Genomic DNA, 15,712 nt, shown 5'->3' with positions numbered 1-15,712 from the left:
TGGCTTAACGGTTAAGAGCACTGGTTGCTCTTGCAGAGGACTGGAGTTCAATTCCTAGCACCCACATGGTGGCTAACAATAGTCCATAACTCCAGTTCCAGGGGATCCGATGCCCTCTTCTGTTCTCCACAGGAATTGTATGACATGGGGGTACTTGCACACATGCAGGCATAACACTCGTACACATAAAATAAAAATATTATTTTTTAAAAAAGATGACTGTTCAGACCAGGTGTAGTGGTGCATGCCTTTAATCCCAGCACTTGGGAGGCAGAGGCAGGAGGATCTTTGTAAATTGGAGGCCAGTCTGGTCTACACAGTGAGTTCTAGACCAGCCAAGGATACATAATGAGATACTGTCTCAAAAAGTGTCTCCCCACCCAAAAAAGAATGGAACTGAAAAAACACAGAGTTACACAGTTCCATTGGAGAAATTCCTGGATGCTAGAGGAGGAAGATCACAGATAGCACCCATCAATGAGAATTTTACCAAATTGGCTGGAGCCAGCATTGCTAATCTAAAGGCTTATGAAGCTGTGGAGATGTGTGCCCATGAGAAAGGGAAGATGGCTGGAGAAGAAAAGTGGAAATGAAGAGAAACTTTGGCCTGGAGAGATGACTCAGTGGGTAAAAATGCTTACCATGCTAGCCTGACGTCTGAGTTTGCTCCCTGGAACCAGCTTCCAAAAGTTGTCTTCTGATCTTCATGTGCCAGCTGTCACACACACACACACACACACACACACACACACTGGCATTTACCTTTAATCACAGCACTCAGGAGGTTAGAGGCAGGTGAACCTCTGTGAGATGGAGGCCAGCCTGGTTTACATAGTGAGTTCCAGGCCAATTGGGTTTACAGGGAGGCCCTGTCTCAAATTATATATATATATATATATTTGTTTTGTTTTGTTTTGTTTGTTTTTTTAAGTTGGGCATGGTGGCACATGCCTTTAATCCCAGCACTTGGGAGGCAGAAGCAGGCAGATCTCTGTGAGTTCAAGGCCAGCCTGGTCTAGTTTCAGGCCAGCTGGGGCTACAGGGAGCCCCTGTCTTAGAAAGGCCAACATGAAAAGAAAAACTTAAGAGAAATAGCCCAAAAGAAGCAGGAAGAGAAGAAACGGGACCAAAGCCAAAACAAAATAGGGAAGGATGTAAGAGAATTGAAATCTGCCATGCTAGACAAGAAGAAAACATGATGCACTCATCCCAGGTAGTTCCTGGTGAGTCGACATCGAGCAAAATGAAATGCCAAAGCTTAGGAGTTATGTGAATCTTATTTTTAGACTTCCAATGATGTTCAGTATGACCAAAGGCTCTTCACCTCCTAGACAGTGGACTGGAGGGTAGAAAAGATGAAATTTACAATGTCTTTGATCCAGCCTGGAGTGGTGTTGAAGAAATAACCCAGAGCATTTATAGGCCTAGTAAAAATCTGGAAAAGATGTGTGTGGTGAAGACCTAGAAGCAAGAATAAACATCAACAGATTTGTTTCTGACGAGGACTCTTCTCGTCCAGACTGTGGACAGAGGTGCTTGGAAAGATCACTTGTTTAAAGATCCTTTTGGTTTGGGTATTTGAAAGAGGTCAAACAGGTTGGCAATGTGGCTCAGTTGGCAGAGTGTTTTCTCAGCATGCACAAAGTCCGAGTTCCATCCTCAGTATTGTATAATCTGGACATGGTGGCACATGCTGGTAGCCTTTGCACTGAGGAAGTGGAGGCCAGAGGATCAGAAGTTCAGTGCCAAATTTGGCTGTAGAGAGTTCCAGGCCAGCCGGGAATACATGAGAACCCATTTCAAAAACAAATGAAAAAAGCAAAACAAACTCAAATAGCATGGTGGTTCTAAAAGACCCGCAGAAAAAAACAACTTTCAGATAGCTTAGCGCTCACTTGATGATTCAACTAATATGACTTCCAGTATTGCAAAGTTACTCCATGGTAAATATCCTACGTATGTGTATATGTGTGTGCTTGTAATTTTTGTTTGTTTTTTGTTTTTTTGAGACAGGGCCTCCCTGCAGCCCCAGCTGTCCTGGAACTCAATAGGTAGACCAGGCTGGCCTTGAACTCACAAAGATCCACCTGCCTCTGCCTCCCAAGTGCTGGGATTACAGGCATGTGCCACCACGCCTGGCAATGTGTTTGTAATTTTTTAAAAATATTTTTTATTATTTTTATTTTATATGTATGAGTGTATTGTCTGCATGCATGTGAGTGCGCCCGTGTCATGCAATGCCTTGGGGGTCAGAAGAGGGCTTCAGATTCCCTTGGAACTGGAGTTAAGGATGGTTCGTAGCCACCATGTGGGTGCTGGGAATCAAACCCAGGTCCTCTGCAAGAGCAGTCAGTGCTCTTAACCGCTGAGCCATCTCTCCAGCCCCGTGTTTGTAATTTTTTAAAACTGAGTTACATTCCCAGACTTTCTTTTCTTTTTCTTGCTTCATTTTTTGAGATAGGGTTTCACTATGTAGCTCTGGCTTACCTGGAACTCTGCCTGGATCTCCATATGTAGACCAGGCTAACCTCAGACTCACAGAGACCCACCTGCCTCTGACTCCCAAGTGCTGGGATTAAAGGCATGTACCACCACACCTGGTCTCCTCTTTTATAGCAAAATTTGCTGCTTAGACCTGCAAATACCATTGTTAGACTTGCCTACAGTATTTAGTACATTAATAATGTGCAGGCAATAGCAAACTATATAGCTTAGGTAATAGGCTGCCCCATCTAGGTTGGTGTAAGTACATTCTATAATGTTCACACAATAACAACATTGCCCAATGTCTTTCTTAAAAACATGCATATTAATCAAGGCATAATGTTGCCTCCTCCTCCCCTCTGTCTCATTTTCTTGTTTTCTTCATAGCACGTCGTGATACATTTGTGAACTTGTGTTATTATTTCCCTATGGGGAGTTTGACTTCATCTCTGTGTCTTTCTTGTTTAAAATAGGACCTGGTCTACACAGAGAATTCCAAGCTAGCCATGGTTACACAGTGAGACCCTGTCTAAAAAAAGACCTGAAATGAGGCATGGTGGCATGCACTTTAAATCCCAGCACTCAGGAGGCAGAGGCAGATGCATTCCTGTGAATCCAAGGCCAGCTTGGTCTACATCTATATATCCAGTTCCAGATGAGCCAGGGCTATGTAGTGAAACCCTATATGTAAATAAATAAATAAATAAATAAATAAATAAATAAATAAAATAAAACAGGACCTGGTATAGACACACATGATGGCTGACCCCTGTAATTCCAAGCACATAGGAGACAGAGGTATGAGAGAACTACCCAGGGTTCAAGGCTAGCCTGGGTTACAGAATGAGGCCTGTCTTAAGAACATACTCAAAATATTTATTGAATACTGGATAGGTATATCCTTAATACACTATGAATTTCTAGTATCCCTATAGGGATCTATTGGAACACAATAAATTATTGACCTTTTGTTTTGTTTTGTCTTTTTGAGACAGGGTCTCCCTGTAGCCCCAGCTGACCTGGAACTTGCTATGTAGACCAGGCTGGCCTCGAACTCACAGAGACCCGCCTGCCTCTGCCTCCCAAGTGCTGAGATTAAAGGTGTGTGCCACCATGCCTGGCTGACCTTTTTTTTATTTGGTCTCCCTGTAGTCCCAGCTGACCTGAACTCACTATGTAGACCAGGCTGGCCTTGAACTCACAGAGATCCACCTGCCTCTGCCTCCCGAGAGTGCTGGGACTAAAGGCCTGTGTCACCACGCCTGGCTCTGACCTAAGTTTTTAAAAAATATTTTATTTTTTAAACCGGGCATGGCAGTGCTCGGCAGGCAGAGGCAGTGGGAGCTCTGTGAGTTCAAGGCCAGCCTGGTCTACATAGTAAGTTCCAGGCAGCTGGGGCTACAGAGTGACCCTGTCTCAAAAAAAAGACCAAAAAAAAAAATTTTTTTTTTATGTGTATGAGTGTATCGCCTGCATGTACGTAAATGCACCCCTGTCGGGCAATGCCCACAGAGGTCTGAAGAGGATCGGATGCCCTGGAACTGGAACTTGAGTTATGGATGATTTTTAGCCATATGTGTGCTTGGAGCTGTTTTAACACGAAGGAGGTAAAACAAACACCTTGTTATGATTCCCACGTTTTTCTTCGTGCAAGTTAGAGCTGTGTTGTTGTTCATGGATTTGTTGTTTCTGCTTGTGACTAAGAGAGAGTCAGCACCACACTCCATTACTCTCCAAGGAGTACTTTTAGTTCTTTAAGACAGTCTTCCTGTAGCCCCAGCTGGCCTGCAACTGGCTTTGTAGACTTAGGCTGGCTTGGGTCTCACAGAGCTCCACCTGCCTCTGCCGGGCTCCAATGAGTACCTTTTAAAGGTACCTAGGATTACAGGACAAATAAACATACAAAATTTAAGGGTGATGTACTGAAGTCATGTACCTACAAGTTTAAGGCATAAAACCTTGGAGCATAGACTAGAGAAGGTGACATAAGCTACACGGGGTTTGGCTAGGTGGGAATGTCAAAGCCTCACCAAATTTCAAGTTTAGCCATTACTGGTGAACTAGTTTAACACAAGGAGTAGGAATAGGACAGAAACTGCGGGGAAGGATCCTCCATTTAGGACCGGCTGAAGTCGGGCAGGCGATGGCAGTAATCTCCCAGGATGCCTTCTCCATCTATTTTTGCTGAGAAGGTAAAGGCAGGGTTTTGTGCGGTCAGGGTTAGGACACTGGGAGGCATCTTCATCCAATCACCCCACCCCACCCCACCCCCACTGCAATCAGGAACTCAGCGAGGCCCAGGCAGGCCTCCCGGGGGACACTGCCTGAACATCGAGCTCCGAAGCCGGCCACCGTCAGCGGAAGGCCCGCGTGGCGTCTCGGGTTTCCCAGGCCCACTCGTGCCCCTGCCGCCGCCGGCCTCGGGGTCTGCACCGCGGGCCTGGACCCGGGGACAAGTCCGGGCCAAGAAAAAGGAAGCAGACGCCGCCCAGATGGAGGAGTCAGGCCGGGGGCTTCCCAGAAGCAGGGGACGAGCACAAGCTCTCGGGAACCTTCGCACCCGGCGCGCTCCCGGCGGCGCACTGCCCCGCCCGACCCCGCCTTAACCACTCCAGCCTCCTCCCCAGCAGACGCTAGGGGGAAACCTCCGCCTGCGCCTTTAAGAGGCGTGGCCACAGGCCCCGCCCCCGATAGCTCGCGCGCCAATAAGGGGCGGGGCGCGGGAGGAGGAGCCCGGCGTGAGGCCCGGCGTGAGGAGTGGGAGGCGAGGCCTGCGGCAGTGCGCAGGCGCAGTGGCAAGGGGCCAGACCGTGTGTTTCCAAAATGGCGGCAGCGATGGATGTGGATACCCCCAGCGGCACCAACAGCGGCGCGGGCAAGAAGCGTTTTGAAGTGAAAAAGGTTGGGTCTCGCCAGCACCTTCCTCAGGGAAGCTAGACAGGCGAGGATGTGGCTGGCAGGCCCTAGTACGGCCGGGGCGCGGAGGAAAGGGCTGCATTTCAGGGCGTTCCTGGGACCGGGTACCACGAAAGGAAGTTAGGGGGCGGGCCTTAGCGTTGATGGGCGTGCCGGCGACCCAATGTCCTGGCTGTTTGAGTTTAGCTGGGGCGGCGCGTCTTCCAATCACAGAGGTGCTTATTGAAATATGCGGGGTTGAGGCTTGGTTGCCGGAGCCAAGCGTTTGAGCTGTCACTGGAGTGACTGAGGGGTGGGGGAAGGACTGGGTGGGGTGGGTGGGTGGAATGGAGGCTCCTGGAGCGGCTGCGGCGAGTTGGAGGATGGGGCGGTGCGGGGAGAGCCGGGACCCCGAGATCCGGCTGCGGTGGAGGCCTGGGATGAGCGGCCCGGCATGACCTTGTCCCGCCCCTTCCTGGAGCCTAGGGTTTTTGACTCCGCGGGACCCTACGTGGGTCCTCCTGCGAGGAGGCCTCCATTAGTCATCAGATCCCACTGAGTAGGTGTACCGGTTGTCACACAGCTTCCGGCCAGTCTCCTGGTTCCCTAATGTTCAGATACCTGTTTCCAAGAAAAAATAATTAAAAAGCATGCTGGGCTTTGTTAAAAGCCAGCCCAGATCCTGCGGCTAAATTTAGGTAGGTTTGAGTTCTAGTTGCAAATGACCTGGGGAGGAAAGCAAAAATGTGAAACGTCTTTTTGCATATTTCCCCGTAGTTGGCTTGCCAAAAGTGCCCCACGTACGATGAAATAAATCATTTGAAAATGAAGATATTCAAGTGGGGAAGATGGGTATCACTCGTTATTTTATTCCTGGACCATGTTGCTGAGCACACCCTCCCCCAAACCCCCCCCCCTTTTTTTTGGCATCTCATTGTGGTCGTGGCTGCTCAGTTACAGCCAACAGCCATATTGAGAAAAAAATAGTTTTTCCTCCAAGTTGAGGTTGTGATGTGCAAAGTACTGAAGAAGTTTACTAGACACTGAGAATTGGGTTAGAAAGAGATGAATATTTGAGAGATGAAAGCAAATTAGTATGTGAAAAGGGTTGGAGGGTATGTTTGAATAATTGCAGAAACCAGATAGTTGAATTGCTTTTAGGCCAACTCTTACTAGCATTAAGTATGAGTCTGGACATATATGAAAGTTGAGAACATCAGTTTACTTTGTAAGAGGGAAGGACAATTGTAGTGGATTAAGAAGACAGCTTACAAGATGTAAGTGATGACCTTGTTCAGTATACTGATGCTGGGTAGGTAACTAATGATCCAGCTTATCCCACGCTTACCCACTTTATGATCCAATCATCATAGTTCATTCTGTTCCCTGCTTTTGCCTCCCTACTCGTGCTACCAAAATTGTCTTGAAGAACAGATACTTGTCTATACAGATTTGGAATTCTTTGGCAACTGCCAGGAAAACCTGCACAGTAATTCAACATTGTACTTATTAAATCTAAAACAAGTCCTAAAGAAATTACTTCAAATTCGATTACATTGGTATGGCTAGTTGAATTATTTGAAACTATAGGGGAAAACTAGATCTTTGGATGAATGAGGAAGCATACCTGTCACCTACTGTTCTTTGATAGAATATACCCCAAAAATGCTTTTGCTTGATGGTCCTCGTAGCCAAAGTGATAGTAACTACAGCTGCAGCATGAAATCCTCTGTGTGTTACGGTACAAGGAGAGTGCATTCTTCCCCTCTTCTCTTTGCAGTGGAATGCAGTAGCCCTCTGGGCCTGGGACATTGTGGTTGATAACTGTGCCATCTGCAGGAACCACATTATGGATCTCTGTAAGTAACTGGAGGAGGTTGGGAGGGGAAGTTGAGAAGGTTACAGAGATTGTGGCTTTCCTGATATGACCAGTTTTCTCCACAAGCAGATACACAAAGCATGATCAGAGCCCTTGGGGTCTTCTGTATCTCATCCATTGCTGTGTTTGAAATAGATTTTTTTTTTTTTTTGGGAGACTACCCAGCTCTCAGAATAAATAACTCAGCCTATTTAGAGCACATTTAGAATGAATTATAGACACAGAGTTGTTTATTCCAAAGGCAAAAAATAGCGAAACCTGGTCTATATAGTGAATTTAGTTCAGGCCAGCCAGGGCTAAAAGTACTCTGAACTAAAATACTTTTATCTGAGCTACTTTTTGTTGGGTAAGATTTGTAGTCAGTCCTTTGTGTTCTCCCTAATGTTCAATATTTTATATATATGGAGAGAGAATGAACCCAGGGCCTAATGAATGCAAGGCAAGCACTCTACCAATTGAGCTATATCCCCCTCCCCCTGTTTTTTTAAACATATAGTCTCACTTTGTAGTGCTGGTTAGTCTGGAACTCACAGAGATCCTCCTGCCTCTGACTCCAGAGTGATGGAATTAAAGGCCGGCAGCACCACACCTGACCCCCACCCCTTTTTTCTGAATTACATTTTATTTTGTGGGCACACTCCATGCATGGTACACATGTGGAGTTCAGCATACAACTTGTAGGAATTCATTCTTTCCTTTCATTGTGTGGATGCTAAGGGATCGGTTGTAAGTCCTTTTTTTTTTGGTCTTTTTTGAGACGGTCTCCCTGTAGACCGAGCTGTCCTGGAACTCATTATGTAGACCAGGCTGGCCTTGAACTCACAGAGATCTACCTCCCTCTGCTTCTGCCTCCCAAGTGGTGGGACTAAAGGCGTGCACCACCACACCTGGTGAAGCTTTTTTTTTTTTTTGATTATGGTTTTTTTTTCTGCTGTGCATGGTGGTGAATGCCTTTAATCCCAGTACTAGCAGGCAGATCTCTGTGAATTTGAGGCCAGCCTGGTCTACATAGTGAGTTCTGGGCCAGCTGGGGCTACAGGGAGACTATCTCAAAAAGACCAAAAAAAAAATTTTAATTATGTATGTATGTGTGTAGATATGTGCATGCAGGTTCCTATATGGAGGCATTGGATCCTCTTGGAGCTAGATTTGAGCCCCCTGACATGGGTGCTGGGAATCAAACTCAAGTCCTCTAAAAGAGTGGCATATGCTTTTAACCACTGAGCCGGCTTTCCAGCACCCATCTTTTTTTTTTAAATTGTACTTGGTCAAGTGTGATGGGGGTACCTCTGCAGTCCCTATACCCTAGGCACTGAGACAAGAATATTGTTTTGGGTTTTTTGGGGGGTCTTTTTGAGACACAGTCTCCCTGTAGCCCCACCTGGCCTGGCACTCACTATGTAGGCCAGGTTGGCCTTGAACTCACAGAGTTCCACCTGCCTCAGCCTCCGGAGTGCTAGGACTAAGCCTGTGCCACCACACCTCGCCAAGGCGAAAATACTGAATCAGCCTCAGTAGTTGAAGGCCAGGCTGGAGCAATGTAGTATGAGACCTGTCTCAAAAAAGGAAAAAAAAAAAAAAAGAGGTAGGGTATGGCAGTTCACACCTTTAATTCTGGAAGTAGAGGTAGGCCATCTCTGTAAATTTCAGGCCATTCTTGTCTACACTGTGAGTTCCAGACCAGCCAGGGAGTCATAGTAAGAGCCTGCTCAGAAAACACGCCCCCCCCCCAAGTCTGCTAAAATATGCAGGTTTCTTCCTTAAACAGTGTAGTATAATGACTACATAGCATTACATTCCAATGCCTATACTGTGGGTATCATAAGTAGTCAAGAGATGATTTAAAGTGTATGATTGTGCAGAGGTTCTGGGTCTATACTATGCCATTGTGTATGAGACTTGAACATCTTCAGATTTTCATATCTATTCCTGGCACCATGTGAGCGAGTCCTAGAACCTGTACCTTAGTACAGGATGACTGATTAAGAAGAAAGTCTAGTTGAATGTGGTGGCGATGCCTTTAGTCCTAGCACCCAAAGGCAGAGGCAGATGATTTCTCTGAGTTCGAGGCTAGCCTGGTCTACATAGGTTACAGGCTAGCTGGGGCTATAGAGGGACCCTATCTTAAAAAGAAAAAAGTCTAAAGACAAGAGTTTTTGGTGTTTGCCTCAAACATAGTAAAAGGTCGTATTACCAGCCCCTAACATGTAATTGTGCTAAGGACTATTTTTTCCTTCGAGACAGGGTCCCACTCTGTAGCCCTACCTGGACTAAAACTGGCTGTGTAGAACAGGCTTACCTTAAACTCACAGAGAGGCACGTGCCTTTGGTACTGGGACCAAAGGCATGCACCACCACACCCAGCAAGACATTTCATTTTAAATGGCCGCACAGTTCTATATAGTGAGAAACAAGGGTTTGAAGCCAGCTGTTGAATGGCTGACTTGTAATCCTTGAGGTAATTGCACAGGCAGAGGAGGCAGCAGTGGTCGGTCACACAGGAATAGTTGGATGTTTTCATCTGGCTGCTAAAGTTGTTTCTTCCTGAGATTGGAAGTGGAGCAAACAAAGTTTAGGTTTCCAGAGTTGGAGTAACTGGTGCTGTTTTGAGGTTACCCACCATGTTTCCAGATTCATCTTGTGCCACTCTCGTGTTCACTGTGGAAGTCTTCTTGCTGTTTTTGGAGGGAGGGGTGGTGAGACAGTCTCAGTATTACTTAGCCCAAGCTGGCCTCAGACTCAAGATTCTCTTGCCCCAGCCCCAAGTGCTAGGATTCCATACCCTGCGGCCATGCCCAGTTATTCCCTGCGTTCTTGGAGTACCCTCTACCTAGAAGAGCTCCACCATTTCCCGATTTTTGTGTGTCCTAGCACTCGTTAATGTAAATGTTAGCTACAAATACGAGCACAAGGAGAATTGTCAGTCCTCTAAATTCTACATTAATAAAGTCAAAAGGTGAGCTTGATTTTAATACTGTATCTTATTTAATGTACAATATCCAAAACGTTTTCAACATCTAATCAGTATAAACCAAATGAGATAAAAGACTGGGGGTGTAGCCGAGTGGCAGAGCATTTGCCTAGTGTGCATGAGGCCCTGGGGTTAGATCTCCAGCACCACAAAAGAAATGGGGGAGGAGAGAGAGACCTACCCTCCCTCCCTCCATTCCTTCCTGTCTTTCTTTTTTTAGGCTGATATTTAGAAATGCAGTGGTATTTTACACTTGGAACATATCTCAGTTCAGACTAGCCACATTTCTTTTTTTTTTTTTAATTTATTATTTTTATTTTATGTGTATGAGTGTATTGCCTACATGTATATGAGTGCACTTGTGTCGTGCAATTCTGCGGAGGTCAGAAGAGGGCTTCAGATTCCCCTGGAACTGGAGTTAAGGATGGTTCATAGCTGCCATGTGGGTTCTGGGAATCGAACCTGGGTCCTCTGCAAGAGTGGTCAGTGCTCTTAACCGCTGAGCCAACTTTCCAGCCCCCAGACTAGCCACATTTCAAGTGTTCCAGGACCGTGTGTTAATGTCTGGCTTGGAGGTGATTTTCAGAGCTCGCCCTGAGCCTTCTCAGGGATTTTTTTTCCCTGACAACTTGTACATATCCAAACACAGGCTCTTGACAGCTCTCTGAAATGTCCCCAGGACATACTGTAGTGCCCTCTGCATTAATCATTTAATTAAGTAGTTCTGTGTTGCCTATTTCTAACATTGTGTGTCTAGGACACGATAAATTCTCACTAAATATTTACTAGATGAATAAGAAAAACCCCCAAATGGTGGAATGATCTGTCATTACTGTAGCCCGGAAAGCATAAATCAAGTGCTTTGTGTTGGAAAGCCTTTATAGCATTTGCTGGTAATTGATGGCTCAGGGTTTCTATGAACTTTGACCTTTTGTGTTTTGTTCTACAGTAAAAGTGGATCAGCAGCTCCCATATTGTCTAATGCAGGTGGCAGGAGCCCATCACAGAAAACACATGCCCAGTTCTAAGTGTGTCTGGGTGGGGTCCCTGATTAGGTGCTTACAGTTTCTGCGCCTTTTTCACAAGTTGTACCCAGAGAAAAATGCTACTTCCTTGGGACTCTCATCTGAAAACAGTCGGTGGTGTTCTGTAACCCAGTTTTTTGTTTGTTTTTTTAACCTCCATATTGAAGTTGCTGTATGCTTCTAGATTCAAAAGAACACATTTTTGGGGAGGCCCATAAAAAGTGAAAGCCCCAGCGTGTTTTCCATTAGATACTTACTTTGCATCCCTCAAATATGTTCAAAATGTCACGAGGTAAAATTCTGAATATGATGAAAATTGTGAGGTCATATTTCTGAAATCCCAGCATTTGGGAGGTAGAGGCAAGAGAATCAGGAGTTCAAGGTCATCCTCAGCTACACAGCAAATTTGAGGCAGCCTGGGCTACATGAAAACTCATCTCAAAAAGGCAAGCAAGCATGTGGTGAAATGGCTCGAGTTTCCTGCTCCTGCCTCTGGAGTGCTGAGATTATATAAATGTGCCGCCATGTCCAGCGTGGTTGATGTTTTCTTATTGTTGGTTCCTTTTTGTTTGGGCGTTTGTTTTGAGACAGAGTCCTCAGTATACAGCCCTGGCCAGCCTGGAACTTGCTATGGAGACCAGGCTGGCCTCAAACTCAGATTAACCTGCTTCTGCCTCCCCAGTGCTGGGATGAAAGGAATGTGCAACCATGCCTGGTGTTTTGTTTGGAGACAGCTGTTGGTCTTGGTTGGTCTGGTGCTTGGCTGTGTATTTCAGTCCTGCTTCTCAGCCTCCTCAGGGCTGGAATTGCAGGCATGAGCCCCCATGCCCAGCCTCAGTAAGTTCTTGAATATAGTACATAGATGTTGGAGTCTTTGCTTTTCTGGGTGACAAACCACGTTAACCCTGATTATAGTGAATCTGAATAGCAACAGCAGTTCTGCGATTTCAGATCCTTGACCTTTCATGTTTTCGAGGAGTGAAGACAAACAACCATAAGAACAAATACGCCTTTTAATATATCAGCATTATCTCTTACTGTCTTCCATCTGATGGTTTTACTTTTCAGAAGGAGGCTTCATTTGTCTACTCTCTGGGGAAAGCAAACTCTACATTAGTAATCCCATTTTCTGAACATTTATTATAGAGCTTTACTCAGTAGTTCTTACTCTCGGATTTTCATTCTTTTTTATTTCCTTGATCCCTCCTCTAATAAAGTTGATATTTGAATATGTGTGCAGTAATCTGCCCTGCTTCCAAAACACAGCACTTCAGGGTCAGTAAGGACCACAGAGTGGTGGTCCGAGATCTTTAAGCCAGCAGATGTGAATTTGAGGAAGGAAGTCGTTTGTTTTCTCTCTCTCTCCCTCCCTCCCTCCCTTCCTCCCTCCCTCCCTCTCTCCCTCTCTCTACCTCCCCCTCCCCCCTCCAACTGTTGGGTATTCATTTTGTTTTCTATATAGCTTTGCCTAGCCCTGAACTAATGATCCTCCTACCTTTGCCTCTCAAGTAAGTGCCCAGATTACAAGTGCACACCACCACACCTGGCTTTTCTTGCTTTTGTTTTTTTGAGATAAAGTCTCTCTATGTAGCCCAGGCTGACCTCCATCTCAAAATCCTCCTGCCTCAGTTCAGCATCGCTCCCAAATGCTGGGATTATTATGGGCACATACCGCTGTATCCTGCAGAATTCTGAGTTTTGATGCTGACTTCTTCCAGATTCACGGATTTCTACTTTACTCAGTTCAGAATTAAAGCTTGTTACCCAGACTGGGCCTTTGAGTGTAAGGCCTGAGTGGTATAAAGGCCCAAGAGGAACAAATACAGAATAGGGTGCCATTCCTGAGAACAGCCATGAGACGGCTTTGCGACTTACCTCGGTTTACCAAAGTAGAAAGTGTTGCTACCATTTTGAGCAAGTCTGGTTGGACTCAGAATTTTGAAAGTACTGTTCACATGTTTTGGTTGGGAAGCATACTGTTAATTCACACCCCTGTCTTATCCATGCTTCACCTTTTTCACATTCATTGAAAAGCAGTTAATGGGCGGTCACGTGTCCGAAGACTCCAGTTTGAAATGTTGCTGCTCCCAGGTCCAGTGATCTTGTGCTCTTTTCCCACAGGCATAGAATGTCAAGCTAACCAGGCATCCGCTACTTCGGAAGAGTGTACTGTTGCGTGGGGCGTCTGTAACGTAAGGAAACGTCTTTACCTATCAGCATGGCTTGTACTCACATTGCCACTTTTCCTGCTTTGCCAGTCTTGAAAAGTATTAGGGGAAAAACAGTAGCCCATCTTTCTCCCAAAAGGTATACAAATAGTAAAAGCGGATTTTAAATCCTCATACCTGTAACCAGATAAACTAGTTATTACTAAAAGGGACTGGTTTGTCTTATTAAGTGGGCTCACTTTTCTAAGCAGTGTTTTGGGTACTCACCTACAGGAGATGTCTTCAAAGACTGAGACTCAGTCTTAGAAGATTCTCCTCTTCGCCTTTTTCTTTTCTTTTTTTTTAAGATTTTTGATTATTATTTTTTTAATATTTTATTTATTATTTTCATTTTATGTGTATGTGTGTATTGCCTGCATGTGAGTGCACCTGTGTCTGTCGGATCCCCTGGAACCGGAGTTACAGACAGCTGACACCTGCCATGTGATGCTGGGATTTGAACCAGGTCTTCTGCAAGAACAGTCAGTGTTCTTAACCACTGAGCCATCTCTCCAGCCCCTGATTTTTTATTTTTATTTATATATATAAGAGTGTTTCACGGACATGTAAGTGCACCTGTGTCATGCAGTTCCCATGGAGGCCAGAAGGGTGTCAGATCCCCCTGGAACTGAAGTTAAGGACAGATGTTGGCCACCATGTGGGTGCTAGGAATCGGACCTCAGTCCTCTGTGAGAGCAGCCTGGTCTACATAGTGAATTCCAGGACTACAGGGTCTCAAAAAGGGAAAAACTAAGATTTGGGTGGTGCTTCCTAGTGCTCTGTGCTGCCCCATGGGTTTTGACTATTTCCCTACTGAACCCTGCACAGCGCTCTTTAGTCCATATTAGCTAAAGGATGGCTTTCATCGCTCATGGAATAAAGGAACTATATTGGACACTTTGCTCTCCCTGACACCCAAACTAAGGACAGCGTTCCTACCTTTGAAAGGACAGATGGAGACCTACCTTTAAATTTAGCTCATACTAGTGAGATGGCATAGTGGTTAAAGGGGCTTGTTGCAGAGCTTAAGAACCTGAGTTCAGCTGGGCTGGCAGCACACGCGTTTTGTCCCAGCACTAGGACACACAGAGGCAGGTGGATCGCTGTAAAGTCAAGGCCAGCCTGATCTACATAGTGAGTTCCAGGACAGCTGGGTCTACAAGGAGACCCTGTCTCAAAAAGACTTAAAGAAATGGTTCCTACTGCATATTTTTAGCATGAATAAGGGAGATAAATGTGCATAATGAATTACATACACTATTTTTGCACTCATACATGTACAAAAATAAAGTAAGAGATAGAAATTTGTTTATAATGGTCTTTTTTGCAGAGCTTAAGAACCTGAGTTCAGCTGGGCTGGCAGCACACGCGTTTTGTCCCAGCACTAGGACACACAGAGGCAGGTGGATCGCTGTAAAGTCAAGGCCAGCCTGATCTACATAGTGAGTTCCAGGACAGCTGGGTCTACAAGGAGACCCTGTCTCAAAAAGACTTAAAGAAAAGAACAACAAACCTCAGTTCAATCCCAGAATCCCCATGGTGGAAGGAGAGAGCAAACTTCCATAAATTGTCTTCTGAGTCCCACACGTGCCCTCCCACCGAAAAACCCAAATAAATATAATTTTTAAATTTAGCTAAATGCTGGTCATGATGGTGCACATCTTTAATCCCAGCTCTTGGGAGGCAGAGGCAGGTGGATCTCTGAGATAAAGGCCAACCTGGTCTGCATAGTGCGTTCCAGGCCAGCTGGGGCCACAGGGAGATCCTGTGTCAAAACAAACAACAAAAAAAATTTAGCTAAAGATGAATTTATGTTTAGAGAGCCTGTCAGAGGAGAGCATGCCATGCGCCTTGGGCTGGTCTGGGTGCTGGTTCTGAGTCTAAACCAGCTCCATGAATTAGGCAAGTCACTTCTCTGGGGTTCAGTTTCCTGTCTGTAAAGTACAGATAATAATATCTGTCTATCATGCCGGCTTTCAGGGTTGTGGTGAGGCTCAAATGAGGTAATAGATGTCAACATCTTCTGTAAACTTGGAGTGTGTGGGTATATGAGTGTGGGTATGGATGCAGGTACCTGTAGAGGCTAGAAGGTGTTAGATCTCCTAGAACTGGAGTTAGTTGGTTGTGAGCTGCCTGATGTGTGCTGGGGATCAGACTCGGGATCAGACTCTGAGAAGTATGCATTCCTAACTGCTGAGCCATCTCTCCAGCCCCCAGATTCCATTCTTAATTACCAAATTATATATATATA

At 45.6% G+C, this 15,712-nt stretch overlaps 1 protein-coding gene across 1 annotated transcript in view; it reads left to right on the top strand.

Moving 5' to 3' along the window:
- Positions 1-5,229: 5,229 nt before the first annotated feature.
- Rbx1 (ring-box 1) overlaps positions 5,230-15,712 on the top strand; it is a 17,056-nt gene continuing 6,573 nt past the window's right edge. The window contains exons 1-3 of the mRNA XM_008844817.3: positions 5,230-5,385; positions 7,160-7,238; positions 13,376-13,446. Coding sequence (XP_008843039.1) covers positions 5,308-5,385; positions 7,160-7,238; positions 13,376-13,446 — 228 coding nt within the window. The 5' untranslated portion in view covers positions 5,230-5,307. The remainder of the gene's footprint in view (positions 5,386-7,159; positions 7,239-13,375; positions 13,447-15,712) is intronic.

The sequence above is a fragment of the Nannospalax galili genome, unplaced genomic scaffold (genome assembly GCF_000622305.1).
Source record: "Nannospalax galili isolate Female #2095 unplaced genomic scaffold, S.galili_v1.0 scaffold180, whole genome shotgun sequence".
Classification (NCBI taxonomy): domain Eukaryota; kingdom Metazoa; phylum Chordata; class Mammalia; order Rodentia; family Spalacidae; genus Nannospalax; species Nannospalax galili.
The sequence above is the reverse complement of the archived record's forward strand: the minus strand, read 5'-3'. Positions and strand labels throughout refer to the sequence as shown.